Raw genomic sequence first — 19196 nt, forward strand, 5'->3', positions numbered from 1 at the left:
CTTTGGAGACTTCTTTTTTATCTAATGCCACCATCAGGTCAACTTTTCTTTTTGTCCAATACTTTGGTTCATGACCAAACACTGATGACCTCACCTGTGCGTTATGTTCAGGGCTAATTAGCAAATGTTAGCATGCTAACACACCAAACTAAAAGGGTTCTCATGGTATTATACCTGCTAAACATTAGCATGTTTGCATTGTCACTGCAAGCATGTTAGCATGCTGACATTTGCAACATTAAAATATATTATACGACATCACACATGAAAACGTGTAACTTAAAGCACCACTGTACCTGAGTACAGCCTCACAGATACATCATTTGTAAACGTGTTCGTGTTTCATCTGTACAATTATAAATACCTGAAACTGATTCTGTAACTTTTTTCCATGACTTTATAACTAAAAACACTCGCAAATTGACCAAATCCAATGATTTATCTTATCTTGCACACACAGTGGTTTTAAATGTTCAGCAAGTGGGGCGACTCCAGACATTCAAAATGTTTGCCAGGTTATGTGCTGTATAAAGCTAATATCGTTCAATTCATAAGCTCAGAACCAGAACTCACAGATGAAGACCTGGATGATGAAAGTGTTGCGTTTGGAAACAACCCCTGACTTGAAATAGTTCATAGCCACCTGCAACTCAAGGTCCCTGGGGCCAAAGATAGGTTTCACCTGACGAACCACACCTAAAAGAAGAAAAAGACTACATTTTTGGAGACTTATGAGTACACGCAATCATCTGTATCTATTCAATAAAGGCTTTCATAAAGGATTGACTGCCTGGTTCAGCCTGCTCTCTCCACTTACCCACGAGCATGCCCTGGTGGGAACGACTGATCACATCAAAAGAGAACTGGTCATCTGTAACCAGGATGTTAAAGTAAACATCGGTGGCACCGGGTACAGGAACAGGGTTAGCCGCTGCAACTGTCCGCAGGAAAACTATTTCTGTTGGAAGAATTGTTTTAAAGTTTGTATTTGTCTGATAGTAGCGAACCACAGAGTGCATTTAGTCCTTCAAATAATATCACAAGTAATTGAGTCGTATGCGCTGTGTCAGGTTGGTGGACGGAAAGTTGAATTTCAATAAGGCTGCAAATTTGAAGCTACCGAGTTAACCCTTTCCGCCCCAGGCTAAAAACTGTGATCAGAATAAACACTGAACATGAATATTTTATGTAAATAATTGCATTCAAGATTCATGTTGGATTTACTTTGAATGTTGAATGTAGGCTCCCCTTGGAAACCTTGACACAAAATACATTTTAATAGAACTGTGAAGGTGTCAAATGTGGTAGCTCACTACAGACACAGTGATCTAACTAAAGTTGAATCTGCCAGGTCCACAAACTTTTGCTGAAGGTAATTTTTACTCCATTATTACAACCAATTAAAAGTTATTCCCCATCAAGGACTATGGGAATCAACCAAATAACATGATACGGGCTACTACAACATAGTCATGCACCATAGATCGTCATGCACACTATCATGTGCAATTATAACACCGAGGTTCCACATACTAAGGCCTTGCTGTACGTCCACCTTGTCTTACCTTGTGGTCCACGGAAGTCTCTGAAGCTTGGCGGAGAGATGGATATGTGGGAGAGGAAGTGGATGGGAGAGAGACGGCAGCCGACGTTGTTCGGTTGGCAGGCCTTAACACAACGCCCATTGCCTGAAGCATCTTTTCTGGATCGGAAAAAGAAAAACAGAAGTGATGGTTAGCAGGCAAGATGGAAAGATGAAGAAAACGGGCAGGACATGGAGATGTATAACATATGTGCCAAGGAAAGAGGAATGCACACAAAAGGAGAAGTGTGGGTTTCTCACAACTTTAACCTACACAGGAGACAACAGTGTTCATTCGAAAAAAACGTTGACCACAGCCTGACGGCTGAGTTGAGCCAGGAGAACCTGGCAACACCTGAATAGCTACCATAGACCTCTATGGTTAACCGACGACAGGGTGCCGTAACAAGGAGGCCAAACCCCGATCCCTCAACCTAATATCAAGTTTGTGGGGCTCCCCGGCATGAAGACATCAGCGCTTTCAATATATGAACTTGAAAACTGCAAAGGGAGCAGAGCCATGAAATTAGCAGCAAGCAGGTGAGTCCAAAGCCACAGACATGATTGTGTGGTGTTCATGCCACGAAGGGAAGACGGGATTGTAAACCAGGAGAGGGTAAGTAGGACCGAATGTCATTTGATGACATCACAACGAAGTGCATGGTGGACAGAAAACCCACAGCTTTGACAGAATCTGCAGCGGAATAAGCATAATTGCATTTCCAAACGATAGTGTCTCTCCAAAATAAGACACGTACACATACGACTATCTTTACATACAGCATTTCCCAATTTTTATGAATTTGAAATGATCAACTTAGCATTTGAAAAGTGGGTGGTTATATGATACAAAGATTTAAGAGAATAATTACCTCATATATTTAATTTCAATCAGCGCTATGCATTAAACCCCCAAAAACCACCAGGAGGGAAATGGAACAGTGGAAAATTTGTCTGGCTGCATTTATCCAGCTGACCAACACAGCTACTGGCCTTTTGGTATCATTTACAGCAAATCAACTGATAACCACCCAATACCAACACTAAAAGCACTATCCATCATGTGAGCTGCAATGCTGCTCCACCACTAATAGAGCCCCCATGCTGGCTGAGCCCCAGGTGCCCATAAATAAGTGCCACGCTTATTTTTCTTTCTGTCCTAAGGCGAGGCCTGTTTGATCCTACGGTGAGGCCGCTTGGAACAGATCATAGGAAAACATTAGAAATGACCACAGCGGAGGAAGTGCTAGAGTAGTGGCAGAAACCATTGACGGTGTGTGTGTGTGTGTGTGTGTGTGTGTGTGTGTGTGTGTGTGTGTGTGTGTGTGTGTGTGTGTGCTTGTGCTTGTATATCGGAGAGTAAAAAGTCATTTTTATCCGTCACTTTTTAATTCCACACACATAGAAAGTACACATAAAGGGAAGCTGCTGCAAAGACACGAGGTAGAGTGAGCTGCATCATGCAAGTGAATGCACATGAACAATCCTGTCACAGTGTTGTAGAGTTACAGCCAGAGATGGGCAGTATTTCTATTACTTGTATTTGAAATACGTATTTCAATTACTTTGAGTATTTTGTAATTTGTATTTGATCGGGCCGATAAAAAATCGAATGTAATTTGTAACAAAATACTTTAGAGTGGAGTAATTTAGTATTTAAAATACTCAAAATACTTTCTCCACCAATCAAAAAAACAGTTCACGAGTTCAGTCTTCAGATCTTCAAGTTCAACAGATTGTCTGTCAAGTTAAATATTTTATCTGAGTGTGACAGATATCAACTCGCTTGATGTATGGTTTATGTCTGGGTCTGGCTACATAGCCTATTGCAGTGATTCTCAACTGGTGGGTCGCGGACCCGTTTTCAGTGGGTCGCGGGCCTTTGACTGACCAAAAAAGAATTTTTTTTTTTATTATTTTGAAGGGCATTTTTTTATACAGCGGAATTATTCCAGCATTTACGGCACTTGTTCAGCGGTGCAGGAAAAACACAGACCAATGCGTTGTGAATCTCATCATGTGATGCAGCTCATCCAATCAAATATGAGTATTCTGACACGTTTCCTGACTTGAGTGAGATGTACACACACCGTGACACACGGGGAGAGACGAGGCTACAGAGAGCAGAGCAGGACTGTTGAGATGTGAGATGTGAAAGTCAAATCATAAGACGATCTCCAAAAGAGAAAATATCCAGAGAGACCAGAGTCATAGAGGTGAATTCTTCCAACAATAAATTCTCTTTTTAGAAGATGAGAAAAATATAATATTGTGGCATTTTCACTTCATCCTGAATGGACTGAATTTAAAGCTGCAGGGCAATTCAGTGAAAACTATTTTTCTAAAATTATTTTCGTTTACGAAATTTATTTTTGAATCCAGCCGTTATTTTACTTGAAATGAGAACATTTATTTATGTATTTCTATGCATTATTTATAATCCATCCAGTTACATTTGAAAAATTTGAATAATATTTGTTAAAATATAATTGATGTGTACTTTCTTTATTTGATTTGGCAGTTGTTTACGACACAGATACGTTACTACTACTAGACTTCTTGAATATAGATATACCCAAACTATATATATATATATATATATATATACACACATATATATATATATATATATATATATATAATTTGGGTAGTGGGTCCCGGCTTGTCATTAAGGGGTGATGGTGGGTCCCGCAGCCAGACCAGTTGAGAACCACTGGCCTATTGTATATACATGGTGATGGTTATAATATCAAGCTAGCGATCGATGCTAATGACGCCAGCATGCTGTCTATATACATGGTGATGGTTATAATATCAAGCTAGCGATTTATGCTAACATGCTAATGACGCTAGCATGCTGTCTATATACATGGTGATGGTTATAATATCAAGCTAGCGATTTATAACATGCTAATGACGCTAGCATGCTGTCTATATACATGGTGATGGTTATAATATCACGCTAGCGATTTATGCTAACATGCTAATGACGCTAGCATGCCGTCTATATACATGGTGATGGTTATAATATCAAGCTAGTGATCGATGCTAACATGCTAATGACGCTAGCATGCTGTCTAGGCTAGTGCATAGCCAGTGTTTAGCAAGTTAACTTATCAGTCGAGTAGCTAGCTATAGGAAGAGGGAGATTGGGACCTTGTATGTTCATGATAACCTTATCAAGACTTCTGACCATCTAATCTTGCACTGTATTACAAGTTATGCTGTATCTTCTCAATGTGGATGTCATAATGCCATATCAATTACTGGCAGATAATATAGTTCACAGTTAGCCAGGCTATGACAGTAGACGTCCATTTGTTAAAAAAAAACATGAAATATCCAATTTATTTAATTTAAAAGGCATATTGTGAAAGTATTCTTAGTTTTATTATTTCATACATTCTACAGTTGGCCAGGTGGACAACATGTCTGTGACTGTTCTTCCTTTTTGTGGGGTGCACCAGAGGTTTGTGTACATTATATAGCCCAAACCTGAATGCTTTGCTATACCAAATTGTGAGAAAACGGAAAATCCAGAAAAAAGTATTTCCTATATTTTAAATACAAAATACATGTATTGTATTTTGTTACATTTTCTGGCACCAGTATTTTGTATTTTATTTTGATCCATTTATTTGAGGGGTATTTTGTATCAAAATACATTGATGTATCTTTGCCCATCTCTGGTTACAGCTAATGAGCCCCATCTAGTGGTACCATGTCCTAATATTCTTCTGTATCTACTGCTACACCATATGCTGGAATAAATAACAAAAAAAGGCATTGCATGTTTAAAACAGCTGAAAAACAAGAGATTGTTTTAAAGAAATGCATCCCCAAGACCACTTTGCATATACAAATGCAATTCAATTAACAATTTTGACTTGTTGCTTCGACAATCATTCACTGTAAAGTAAATCATTTCAACACCATGTTTGAGGAATATTTTTTGTTCTTTTGGGGGAAATGTGTTTACATTTCAATTTGAAGTGAGATGAGAAGATCCATACTAATATTCTCAGATATTATTAAGCAAAGAGAAGAATTAAGCAATAACAATAAATAGATTTTTCTTTAATAACATAAAATTCACCATAAAATTCACCATAACAGACTGCTGCAGCAGCATTTTAGTTTGGTGTGAATCAGTGTTTTTCCACTCAACAAGAATGATAGATTTGCCCCTTGTGCCAAAGGGTAGAAGGAAAGCTGGAGCTCTGACTTCTGCATTCAGAAAAATATGGATGAAAATGAAAACCACCTTTATAATACATGAGTGGTGAGTGAAAAATAGGGATAGACTTAAAAACACTCCAAACTATTCCTTTAAATTTCAGTTTTCAAATATGTAAATGACCTGAGGGCTAGATGGACTGCCCGTGTGTGACAAACACAGCAATCCTGGCCATATACAGATGTGATGTCCTGTAATGAACCAGCCTCATCTCCACGGTCAGAAAAAAGTCTTGCGGTCGGGAGAATGTACGGCACAGTAAGATCTCTCCTCCGTGAGCGTGCTGCTCCACGACAAAGTATTCCTCCTCATCTCCAGAGACTATGTTGAGCAGCATTTTGACTCCCGGCATGGAATTGGAGAGTCCCATCCGGAAAACAACAGCGGAGGCGGGGGTGTTGGTTGTAAAGCTGATGTTGTAGAAGGAGATTCTCAGCGGGAGCAAGAGACACGACGCAGGATCCCGCGTGAACTGGCAAGTTACTCGCTCGCAACGGCTGAAAAGGGGGAAAAAATTAGATACTCATTGGATGGAGGGCAGAAATGGCTGCAGGCAGGGGTATAAAAAGAGGAAAAGAACAAAGAGAGGGAGTAAATGATGGAGAAAAGGAGAGTGAGAAAAGAGTTTTGTGACCGTAAACTGCAGGCAAATGTCATAAGCAGCCCAAATCTGCATGACAGGAAATGTGTGCAAAATGAGAAGGACGGAGTCTTAATACTACACTACAGAGTAATAAGATGCATCATGCTCAGCTGGGGACAATCAACCCTTTCAATCAAACAGCCCGTCATGAACAAGTCGCCATCAACACTCACCCCTGCCCTGCTTTCCGGAAGCTTTGCGGACATGCCAAGGACAGACAGCGAAATCCTCCCAAGATGTTGAAGCAGGTTTCAGAGACAGAACAGGTATGGGTCCCTACTGCACATTCATCAATGTCTGAAAACACAGCGGGGAAGCAAAGGTTAGACATTAAATACAAAAGAACACACCTCCACTTGTTTTAATGGCGAGGGTACCAAATGTTTTGTCTAAATTACCTTGGCATGTGTGTCCATTGTGTGCGATGGTGTAGCCTGTGGGTGGGCAGGTACAGTAAAAACTTCCTGGGGCGTTGGAGCAGCTGTAGGAACACCCATGACGTCCAGCAGGCAGAGCACACTCATCAATATCTGAGAGTAACAGACAGTAAAAGGTCATCACAGAATCAGACCTTAAAATGTGTCGCATGAGGATTCAAACGAGACCAAGTCTATGACGCAATGTGAATTACATGAAGCTGAGAGGTCGCTCATCCACAACACAATGAGCAAATCTGAATCCATGAAATGAGGAGTGATTTTTACCGTCACAGCTTCTGCCGTCGTGGGACAGTTTGAAGCCAGTGGCGCAGCTGCACTGGTAAGACCCCTGTGTGTTGTCACACATGTGGGCGCAGAGTCGTCCGGAATAATGCCTGCACTCATCGATATCTTGAGAACACGGGGGACAGACCATGAATCTGAGAGTCAGAACTGACTTCCACTTGTTTCGTGACACTTCTTTCTCCTCTACTCACTTGAATTTATTCACCGTAAACAATATTTAATTTCACAGCTGATATGCACAAAATATTACCAATGATGCAACAAAAAAAAAAGAAAAAGTGATGAGTTTGTACTGCACCTTCACACCGTTTGGTTATACTGTTGCGGAAGAAGCCAATTCTGCATTCACAGCGGTACGTGCCCACCAGGTTGACACAAACATGTTCGCCACACTCATTCCTTGTACGACACTCATCCACATCTGTAAAACATGAAGGGGAGAAGTTACATGTCTGAAAAAGGGAAATTAAGGTGACTTATAATGATTTCTGGCCGCAAACAAAATACATTAAACACAGGACATCATTGATTGCGACAGTATTCACCTTCACAAAGCGTGCCGTCCTGAGTTAGATGATAGCCTCGTCGACAGGTGTATGTGTTCCTTAGACAAGTGTAGGAGCCCACTGTGTTCATGCAAGTCTGGCCAGGCAGGCAGGCACTGGTATGGACCACACACTCATTTACATCTAATGAGGAAACACATTAAGCAAAGTCAGCTTAACGTTTACCCGGGGTTTGTTTTTAACTGAGTGTGACACTAAGCTTACCGATACAGCTGCCGACGGCACTCTGAATAAAACCGTCTGAGCACCTCCTCTTTTGGGAGCAGTAAAACGAGCCTTGTGTGTTGGTGCACAAAAAGTTTGGTCCACAGCTATGTGTCCCCAAAGTACACTCATCTATGTCTGGAACAGGCAAGGAGGAAAAGATGAAGAAAGCATAAATCATTTTATTGACATGAAATACTGTCGGCTATTGGACATGTGATGGCTATTTTACCTCAAACTAAAATTGCAGTGTTGTTACCTTGGCATTTTGTGTAGTCTATGAGTTCATACCCGGTGTTACAGCTGATTTGCGTCTGACATTGGAAGGAACCCAGCATGTTAATGCAAACTTGGCCAAAGACGCAGTTGTGACTGCCAGTCAGGCACTCATCAACATCTGAGGAGAGAGACATCCAATCAGAAATAAGAAGAGCAGTCTATCCGCATAGTAAAGCATTCTCAGTGGATGGGAAGTAGTAGAGCATCATTTTTAGGATACTGCATTTGACATGCTGTGTATTAGGACATACTAACTGTACTTTCAAATTTCCACACTACCATACTACCTAGTATGCCAAAAAAAGATTTAGGACGCCCCAATACATGTCAAAGGCAGTATGTTGAAAGCACCAGAATGTTCGACGACATCTGATCACATTTTGCAGTGTTTAAGCCAGTCTGCTGTTTTGGCTATTCTAACCCACAATCCTTTGTGAAGCAGACATATAAACAAGCGGGTCAAAGTTCAAGGTGCCATGTTATGAGGAAGTAGTATGTCCCAACTGAATGCATACTGCATGCAACAGTACGTACGAAAAGTCAAAATAAAAAGTATGTGATTTGGAAATGCAGCTTAAATCTTTTGGCACACTAGATAGCATGATGGAATGGGTATTGGAACGCACAGTCAGTTGTGTGGGTGTTGAAAAGCACAGCTTATGCTAATGTTTGCATGCTAACATGTTCACAATGATAATGCAAACATGCTCACGTTTAGCAGGTGTGATGTTTACCATGTTCACCATGTGAGTTTAGCATGTTAGCATGCTAACATCTACGGTGGCTGATGGCTGCTTAGAAGGGCTACTTTAAGAAGTAGGTACATTACAGCGACACTTTCATTTACATTACTCACCTTCACAATTCACTCCATCCTCTTGCAGTTGATAACCACCAAGGCACGCACACATACCGTAACCATCACACAACTGGGAGCACTTTGAGTCTGAAAACAGCAGAGACACACATGAAGAAGTAGACATCGCTGTATACAGTATGAGTCCTACATCACAGGTATCATGTCACTGGCTGATGATAGGCAACGCCACCAAGAGGCGGGTGCCTAAACCTCTTACGCCTCGACTTATAACAATAAAGATCACATTAAGAGATGGAGGTGGCAAACCTGTACAGGTGTCCGATCCCCCCTGACGCTCGGCCGTAGTGGTGGCCTGAGGCATTACTGTCACTGGTGCTATGGAAGAAAAGGCCTCATTAAAATGAAATTCCCTGAATAGCAAGCACAGGGTGAAACACTTCAGCACCTCATCACTCATTGAAACTCCACAAAGCTCTGTGGCCTTCCCATTAGCATGCTCTCATTGCTTTGGCCTTCAATCGACATCAGCAAGACACTTTTGCTTTTAAATCACTTGGCACCTAATATGTGCAGATGGCCGAGTATACAGATTATTTTGAGTGTCAGACAGCCAGTAGCCATTCTGTCTAGATGAGACAGAGTGGAGCCAATCAAGACACTGAAGACTGAAAGCACAACATTGGTTGCATCTCTTACCATTTGGAGTGGGATCGATTTCTGCTTTTGTGGTTTTGTCGCAGCAGGCTTTAGCGGTGTACGAACACGTGTTAAACAGAAACAACCCCTGGAACTCGCAGCTGGAACCCCGGCTTGCTGTGATCAGGCCGAGCATACAGCAGTCACAGCACATCTGAACAGGAGACAGGGAGGGTGAAACAGGAAGAAAGGCAGCTGAAAAAGAAGAAATCTTATCTCTTTAGTGATATTGTCCTAAAATCTAGGATTTCATTTTTTAGGTGTCTTGTTTGTGCACGCAAGAATGAAAAGACGTATAAAAGGTTGAAGACATTGACATCAGGGAGGAGTTAACCTTAGAGATTTGCGCTTTCCAGAATTGTCCTCGGAATAAGGGCATCTCACAGGACCCTTGCCTCTTGGCTGTCTCAATGCCATCGTCACAGAGTCGTTCTCCTACTGCTGCTGCACAGCACTGCTCCTGGGTGATCCTGTAAATAAACGGCACACATTTAGCTCATCCAGAAGAGAAACTGCATCCTTTGATCCGTGAGGAAATAGCTGTATAAAGAGCATGTGAAGAAATGCTTGTTATTTGAGTAAGATACAGTCCATCAGCTGGCTGCAAGTGGATTTATTCATGATGTAATACGTTGCATATTTACTTGCAGTGATAAGTAACCCACCTCAGCTTGAAAGACATTGTAACGGTCAGCAGCTACTTTGAAACTTTCAAATTATTTTTTAAATAAAAATGCTAAATTTCTTCATGGGCAAAAAGTCTCTCTCCCCCTGCCTTTCCTCTCCAAATGTTCCCTCTACTGACCGCCATGTGTCGACCAGGTGTTCCTCTATTTCATCAATCACACCTTCCATGTTCTTACAGTCAATCAGGGCCCTTTAGTGTTAAAGATGCTTCAGGGGGCCACTTAACGCCCGTCCTTACTGTGTAGTTACTCTGTGTCAATCCTCTCCTTAGCAGGACGGATGCCGTCAGAAACGCTGGCTTACAGGACACACACATTTCCCACAGGACAACGGCAGACACTCAATTGAAGAGGCCAATGTGATACATATTTGTACCCAGAGGAAAGTTTTTGATGGACAAACACAACAAACTTCATGCATGCCTTCTGTACTGCCCCGTCCTTGGTCCCTAAGTCGCATCCTGAGACCCTCTCTTTGGTGAAACCAGGTGTTGCTTACCTGCAGGTGTGGGAGGAGGAGATGATGGGGAGGTTTGTACAGTCTTGTCCTCCCAGGGCCCAGTCCTTCCCATTCTGACAGCACTCGTGTTCAGTAGGAAGCTTCTTCTCTGAGGATGAAATACACAGCAGAGGCATGATGGAAAAATAGCACTGCTGCCGCTAAGTGTTACTAAATCAGATTTAATTAAATGGGGCTCACATTCCCAGATCGACAGACAGTACTTCGAAAATATTACCACGCAGTACCTCACATCAGGATATAATATGCCCCTAAAATTAACAGTGTGTTAAAGTTGTTCAAACCACTAACAAAGACAAAAACTCAGCATTTCAATGCCAACATTTAGCTGTGCGTCCTACCTTGTCCATGCAGAACTCTGGATAAAGAAAACAGAAGTATTGTCCACTGTGTCATCGCACTCACTTTCAGATGTTTCCCTCACCGATTGTCTAAATGTCAAGGTTATTTGAAATTACCGGAATGATCGGCGGCTGAACGGCAGCAGTGGATGGTGTGTGTGGTGAGTGGTGTGTGTGGTGTGTGTGTGTGTGTGTCTACTCTGTGAAAGTGTCCCGTCAAGAAGGATCTCAGTCAGAGCGGCAGGAGAGGTGACTCGGGCCTCGATTTGTGGGGTTAGAGATTAGAGGGCGGTGAATTATCTGAGTGCCAGCAGTAAAGTCTGAATAATTGTTCTCCTGATGAAAACAAACAAGTCTGCTTCATGATAAAACATTGTTGAGTACATCAGCAAGACAGTTTTGCTTTTAACTCAAATCGAGTGTTTTTGCAGCTCTGTCCTTACCAAATGTACAAATGGCCGAGTATACCGATTGTTTTGAGTGTCACAGACCGCCAGTAGCAGTCTAGATAGTACAGAGTGGAGCCAATCAACACACTAAATACTGAAAGCATAAATAGCAAAAAGGAAAAATAGCACATTCAGCAAAGCCAGCTTAACGTTTACACAGGGATTGTTTTTACCCGAGTGTGACACTAAGCTTACCGATACAGCTGCCGATGGCGTCCGGAATCCAACCGTCTGAGCACCTCCTCTTTTGGGAGCAGTAAAACGAGCCTTGTGTGTTGATGCACAAAAAGTTTGGTCCACAGCTGTGTGTCCCCAAAGTACACTCATCTATGTCTGGAACAGGCAAGGAGGAAAAGATGAAGACAGCATAAATCATTTTATTGACATGAAATACTGTCGGCTATTGGACATGTGATGGCTATTTTACCTCAAACTAAAATTGCAGTGTTGTTACCTTGGCATTTTTTGTTGTCTATGAGTTCATACCCGGTGTTACAGCTGATTTGCATCTGACATTGGAAGGAACCCTCTATGTTCATGCAAACTTGGCCAAAGACGCAGTTGTGACTGCCAGTCAGGCACTCATCAACATCTGAGGAGAGAGACATCCAATCAGAACTAAGAAGAGCAGTCTATCCGCATAGTAAAGCATTCTCAGTGGATGGGAAGTAGTAGAGCATCATTTTTAGGATACTGCATTTGACATGCTGTGTATTAGGACATACTAACTGTGCTTTCAAATTTCCACACTACCATACTACCTAGTATGCCAAAAAAAGATTTAGGACGCCCCAAAACATGTCAAAGGCAGTATGTTGAAAGCACCAGAATGTTCGACGACATCTGATCACATTTTGCAGTGTTTAAGCCAGTCTGCTGTTTTGGCTATTCTAACCCACAATCCTTTGTGCAGCAGACATATAAGCAAGAGGGTCAAAGTTCAAGGTGCCATGTTATGAGGAAGCAGTATGTCCCAACTGAATGCATACTGCATGCAACAGTAAGGCAAGGCAAGTTTATTTGTATAGCACATTTCAACAACAAGGTAATTCAAAGTGCTTCACATAAAACCATCAAAAGCATCAAAACATAAGCAAAAATAAAAGGAGATTTAAAAATGTACGTAAAGTAAGTACGTACTTTGTGAGAGCAGCTGCAGTATGTACTAAAATTCAAAAGAAGAAGTTTGTGATTTGGAAATGCAGCTTAAATCTTTTGGCATACTCGATAGCATGATGGAATGGGTATTGGAACGCACAGTCGATTGTTTTCTGGTCAACTAGTTGTGTGGGTGTTGAAAAGCACAGCTTATGCTAATGTTAGCATGCTAACATGTTGACAATGATAATGCCAACATGCTCACGTTTAGCAGGTATGATGTTTACCATGTTCACCATGTGAGTTTAGCATGTTAGCATGCTAACATGTTCACAATGATAATGCCAACATGCTCACGTTTAGCAGGTATGATGTTTACCATGTTCACCATGTGAGTATAGCATGTTAGCATGCTAACTTTTACAGTGGCTGATGGGAACTTCATCAGTTTTGCAGGTATTTTGTCAAAGTGTATTGAGCCAATTTAATTCCTAACCTGCTGTCGGCACAAAATAATAAATGAAGGGATCACACTCCATCCGGTAGGGGCTATGAATGAAAAATTTCACGACAATCCATCTAATCATTTTGAGAAATTTTAGTCTAGGGCCGACCAACAGACTGGCACACTGACATTGCCATCCCCAGAGCCATGCTGCTTAGAAGGGCTACTTTAAGAAGTAGGCAATTATAGCAATGCTTTCATTTACATTACTCACCTTCACAATTCACTCCATCCTCTTGCAGTTGATAACCACCAAGGCACGCACACACACCGTTACCTTCACACAAGTGGGAGCATTTGGAGTCTGAAAACAGCAGAGACACACATGAAGAAGTAGACATCGCTGTATACAGTATGAGTCCTACATCACAGGTATCATGTCACTGGCTGATGATAGGCAACGCCACCAAGAGGCGGGTGCCTAAACCTCTTACGCCTCGACTTATAACAATAAAGATCACATTAAGAGATGGAGGTGGCAAACCTGTACAGGTGTCCGATCCCCCTTGATGCTCGGCCGTAGTGGTGGCCTGAGGCATTACTGTCACTGGTGCTATGGAAGAAAAGGCCTCATTAAAATGAAATTCCCTGAATAGCAAGCACAGGGTGAAACACTTCAGCACCTCATCACTCATTGGAACTCCACAAAGCTCTGTGGTCTTCCCATTAGCATGCTCTCATTGCTTTGGCCTTCAATCTACATCAGCAAGACACTTTTGCTTTTAAATCACTTGGCACCTAATGTGTGCAGATGGCCGAGTATACTGATTGTTTTGAGTGTCAGACCGCCAGTAGCCATTCTGTCTACATGAGACAGAGTGGAGCCAATCAAGACACTGAAGACTGAAAGCACAACATTGGTTCCATCTCTTACCATTTGTGGTGGGTTCAGTTTCTGCTGCTGTGCTGTTGTCGCAGCAGGCTTTAGCTGTGTACGAACACTTTCTGTCCAGCAACCCCTGGAACTCGCAGCTGGAACCCTGGCTCAGTGTGATCAGGCCGATCTCACAGCAGTCACAGCACATCTGAACAGGAGACAGGGAGGGTGAAACAGGAAGAGAGGCAGCCGAAAAAGAAGGAGTCTTATCTCTAATGTTCTATAGTCAAAAACTAGGTGTTCATTTATTAGGTGTCTTGTTTGTGCACGCAAGAATGAAAAGACGTATAAAGGTTGAAGACAGTGACATCAGGGAGGAGTTAACCTTAGAGATTTGGGTTTCCCAGAATTCTCCTCGGAAGAAGGATATGAAACAGGCCCCTTGCCTCTTGGCTGCCTCAATGCCATCGTCACAGAGTCGTTCTCCTACTGCTGCTGCACAGCACTGCTCCTGGGTGAGCCTGTAAATAAACGGCACACATTTAGCTCATCCAGAAGAGAAACTGCATCATTTGATCCGTGAGGAAATAGCTGCATAAAGAGCATGTGAAGAAATGCTTGTTATTTGAGTAAGATACAGTCCATCAGTTGGCTGCAAGTGGATTTATTCATGATGTAATACGTTGCATATTTACTTGCAGCGATAAGTAACCCACGTCAGCTTGAAAGACATTGTAACGGTCAGCAGCTACTTTGTAACTTTCAAATTATTTTTATAATAAAAATGCTTAATTTCTTCATGGGCAAAAAGTCTCTCTCCCCCTGCCTTTCCTCTCCAAATGTTCCCTCTACTGACCGCCATGTGTCGACCAGGTGTTCCTCTATTTCATCAATCACACCTTCCATGTTCTTACAGTCAATCAGGGCCCTTTAGTGTTAAAGATGCTCCAGGGGGCCACTTAACGCCCGTCCTTACTGTGTAGTTACTCTGTGTCAATCCTCAAAACGCTGGCTTACAGGACACACACATTTCCCACAGGACAACGGCACACACTCAATTGAAGAGGCCAATGTGATATATATTTGTACCCCGCGGAAAGTTTTTGAAGAATAAACACAACAAACTTCATGCAAGCCCTCTGTACTGCCCCGTCCTTGGTCCCTGAGTCGCATCCTGAGACCCTCTCTTTTGTGAAACCAGGTGTTGCTTACCTGCAGGTGTGGGAGGAGGAGATGATGAGGGGGAGGAATGTACAGTCGTGTCTGTCCAGGGCCCAGTCCTTCCCATTCTGACAGCACTTTTGTTCAACAGGAAGCTGATTCTCTGAGGATGAAATGCACAGCAGAGGCATGATGGAAAAATAGCACAGCTGCCCCCAATAGCCAGTTACTGAATTAGATTTAATTAAATCGGGCTCACACTCTCAGATAGACGGACAGTATTGGGAAAATATTACCACGCAGTACCTCACATAAGGCTATAATATGCCCCCAATATTAATAGTGTTGTTGTTCAAACCACTAACAAAGACGAACATTCGGCATTTCAATGCCAAAATGTTGCAGTGCGTCTTACTTTGTCCATGCAGAACTAGAGGGCGGTGAGGGCGGACCTGTGTTTATTCAAGCGTGGCCGATATTTGAATTTATTTATGCGACAATGCGCCAACACTAAGCGATTCCAAAGCGGATGTTGCCAGATTAAAAGTGAAATAACACAGATGAATTTAAGAAAAGTTGGATAAAACAAGAGAAAACTCATACAGACTCATACAAAAATCATTCTGTGAACTCTTTTTAAATTGAATTATGATTCGTTTTTTGAAAGACGTTTGGTTTAAATTTGAAGTGGTTTCTTATTTACAAGTCATAAAATGCAAAAGTATCAAGTCATTTATGAATTTAAAATAAACGGAAGTTAGAGGGTTAGTATAAAAGAAATAGCATCACTTTGTACAACTTAAATGTTTTGGTTTTCTCTTTTCATCTTCTGTTAATCAGCCTGAGGCCCCTCAGAGTATTCTTGCGACCCCTTGTGGGGATTCAGACCACTGTTTGAGAACCTCAACTTTTCAGGGTGTAGCGTCTCACATTATCTCAAAGAAGAAGATTTTAAAAAACAGAATAGAGATGACAGCGGGAGCAAAGAACAACTATCTACATTTAACCTTTTCATTACAAAGCGGACAAAGTTATCGACACTGAAGTTGAAGTGTCAGTTTGACGCCATGTGAGTTCCGGAAAGGTTGAGGGAACTGAACCTTTTTCGTTCTGTGGGTCTAATTGCACACTTTCATTGCTTTCAGTGAGGGAAACCAGCTCAACAAGGCGTAGGCCTAATCTTATGTAAAAGCATTCATGCTGCAGAAGAACAAGGACACAATTGGGAGAACACACACTGATGATTAGAAGGTTATAATCATGTCTCTGAATTATCTAAGAGCGCAGTAAAGTCGGAAGAATTGTTCTGATAAAAACCAACAAGTGTGCTTCATGATAAAACACTGTTGAGATTTGGCCTTCAATCTACATCAGCACGACACTTTTGCTTTGAACTCATATAAAGTGTTTTTGCAGCTCTGTCCTTGCAAACATATTTTGAGTTTTTCACCTGAAGCCAGCTATAGGCGACAAAAGCTACAAGCCACAACAGCGGTTGGCCCTGAGTTACCATTTGGCAAGGTGTCTACAGATTGGTCCGGTGAATAGCCCTGCTGGGACTTTTTTTTTTTCAAATTTAAAAAAATTCTAGGGGTGTAGCATAGCACATCCGAATATCCAAACGAACTCTCAGTGGTTGTGTTGAACAAATTTCAGGTCACCAGGTTTTAAAAAAAATCTCCTTGGCTGGTGTTTATCCTTTCTATTTCGCAATAGAGCAGTTATACATGTTGGTAATCCACTGGTCATGGGTTCCCCAGTTTCTAAAAAGCCTTTATAAAGTATGTAGTTAATAAGAGAGGTAAATAACTGGATTTTGTTCCAGATCATCTGAAGCCTTTTTCTAAAAATAAATGGTCTCATGAGTCAATTTCAGATTTTACATTTTAGGATTGTTCTTATTAATGGTTTATATTTTTCCTTCTATGTAGTATTAGGGAACTTTATAAACCATAAATACAAATTTTTATGAAGCCCTTATTAAGCGGCACCAAATGATATTGTGCTGTAAATCACTTGGCACCTATAATGTGTGCAGATGGCCGAGTATACCGATTGTTTTGAGTGTCAGACCGCCAGTAGCCATTCTGTCTACATGAGACAGAGTGGAGCCAATCAAGACACTGAAGACTGAAAGCACAACATTGGTTCCATCTCTTACCATTTGTATTGGGTTCAGTTTCTGCTGCCGTGCTGTTGTCGCAGCAGGCTTTAGCTGTGTACGAACACTTTCTGTCCAGCAACCCCTGGAACTCGCAGCTGGAGCCCCGGCTCGCTGTGAGCATGCCGATCATACAGCAGTCACAGCACATCTGAACAGGAGACAGGGAGGGTGAAACAGGAAGAGAGTCTTATCTCTTAAGTGATATTGTCAGAAAAACTAGGTGTCGATTTTTTAGGTGTCTTGTTTGTGCGCGCAAGAATGGCAAGACGCGTAAAGGTTGAAGATATTGACATCAGGGAGGAGATAACCTTAGAGATTTGGGTTTCCCAGAATTCTCCTTGGAAGAAGGGCCTCTCACAGGCCCCTTGATACGTGGCCATCTCGATGCCATCGTCACAGAGTCGGTCTCCTACTGCTGCTGCACAGCACTGCTCCTGGGTGATCCTGTAAATAAACGGCACACATTTAGTTCATCCAGAAGAGAAACTGCATCCTTTGTCAGTGAAAGACTTGTCACGGAATTTTTTCTTGTCATAAAAATGCTTAATTTCATCATGGGCAACAAGTCCCCCCCCTGCCTTTCCTCTCCAAATGTTCCCTCTACTGACCGCCATGTGTCGACCAGGTGTTCCTCTATTTCATCAATCACACCCTCCATGTGAGAAAACTCTCAAATGTCTTGAAGTATTTTATTGAACAGGCACTTAGAGTAATTCAGCTGAAAGGACAGAGCCCTTTCCCCACGGAGGGTTCGGAGGTCTAACAACAAGCCTCAGCTTCTGCAGCGTATGTTTCATATAACTGAATGGATTGTTCCAGCTGCACATTATCTCGTAAGCGTACTCACTTTTCGGAAGGAGCTAAGATCTCAAGGCTGGGTGCCAGGCCTTGACTGTTTGTACATGCACACAACGTTCAGAGTTAAGCGGTACAAGTTTCATCGAAAGAAGAACCACAACACTATATGTGGCAATCCTCTCCTGTGGCTTCCAGGACACACACATTTCCACACGGGAAAATGACACACACTCATTTGAAGAGGCCAATGTGATGCATATTTGTACCCTCTGGACATTTTTTGATGGATAAACACAACAAACTTCATGCATGCCCTCTGTACTGCCCCATCCTCGGTCCCTGGGGTCGCATCCTGAGACCCTCTCTTTGGTGAAACCAGGTGTTGCTTACTTGCAGGTGTTGGAGGAGGAGGAGATGGGGGGCAGGTCTGTACAGTCTTGCCTGTCCAGGGCCCGGTCCTTCCCATCCTGACAGCACTCGTGTTCAGTAGGAAACCCATTCACTGAGGATTAAATACAGAGCAGAGGCATGATGGAAAAATAGCACAGCTGCCCCTAAGTGACAGTGACTGAATTTGATTTAATTAAATTGGTACTTAGTGTTGGAATATATTACCTCGCAATACCTCACATAAGGATATATTATGCCCCCAAAATGAACAGTGTAACAGTGTATTACTCAGCATTTCAATGCCAAAATGTAGCGGTGCGTCTTACCTTGTCCATGCAGAACTCCGTATAAAGAAAACAGAAGTATTGTCCACTGTGTCATCGCAGATGTTTCCCTCACCGATCGTCGAAATGCCACAGCTGTTATTTAAAAATTACCGGGATGATCAGCGGCCGAACGGCAGCAGTGGACGGACGGTGTGTGTGCGTGCGCGTGTGTGTGTCTCCTCTGTGAAA

At 42.2% G+C, this 19196-nt stretch overlaps 1 protein-coding gene across 1 annotated transcript; it reads right to left on the bottom strand.

Moving 5' to 3' along the window:
• Window positions 1–556: 556 nt before the first annotated feature.
• Window positions 557–19062, bottom strand: LOC306796103 (fibulin-1-like; the record flags this gene model as incomplete). Its single annotated transcript, XM_079294880.1, has 23 exons — window positions 557–696; window positions 818–958; window positions 1566–1702; window positions 6077–6316; window positions 6636–6759; window positions 6861–6992; window positions 7486–7608; window positions 7733–7876; window positions 9093–9182; window positions 9363–9431; window positions 9753–9906; window positions 10087–10222; window positions 10938–11046; window positions 11944–12081; window positions 12203–12340; window positions 13629–13655; window positions 14226–14376; window positions 14554–14689; window positions 15381–15492; window positions 17491–17641; window positions 17802–17937; window positions 18682–18793; window positions 19008–19062. The coding sequence occupies 23 exons, from the start codon at window positions 19060–19062 to the stop codon at window positions 557–559; spliced, it is 2895 nt and encodes a 964-aa protein (XP_079151006.1).
• Between the last annotated feature and the right edge of the window lie 134 nt (window positions 19063–19196).

This window comes from Melanostigma gelatinosum (assembly GCF_949748355.1).
Source record: "Melanostigma gelatinosum genome assembly, chromosome: 22".
Lineage (NCBI taxonomy): Eukaryota > Metazoa > Chordata > Actinopteri > Perciformes > Zoarcidae > Melanostigma > Melanostigma gelatinosum.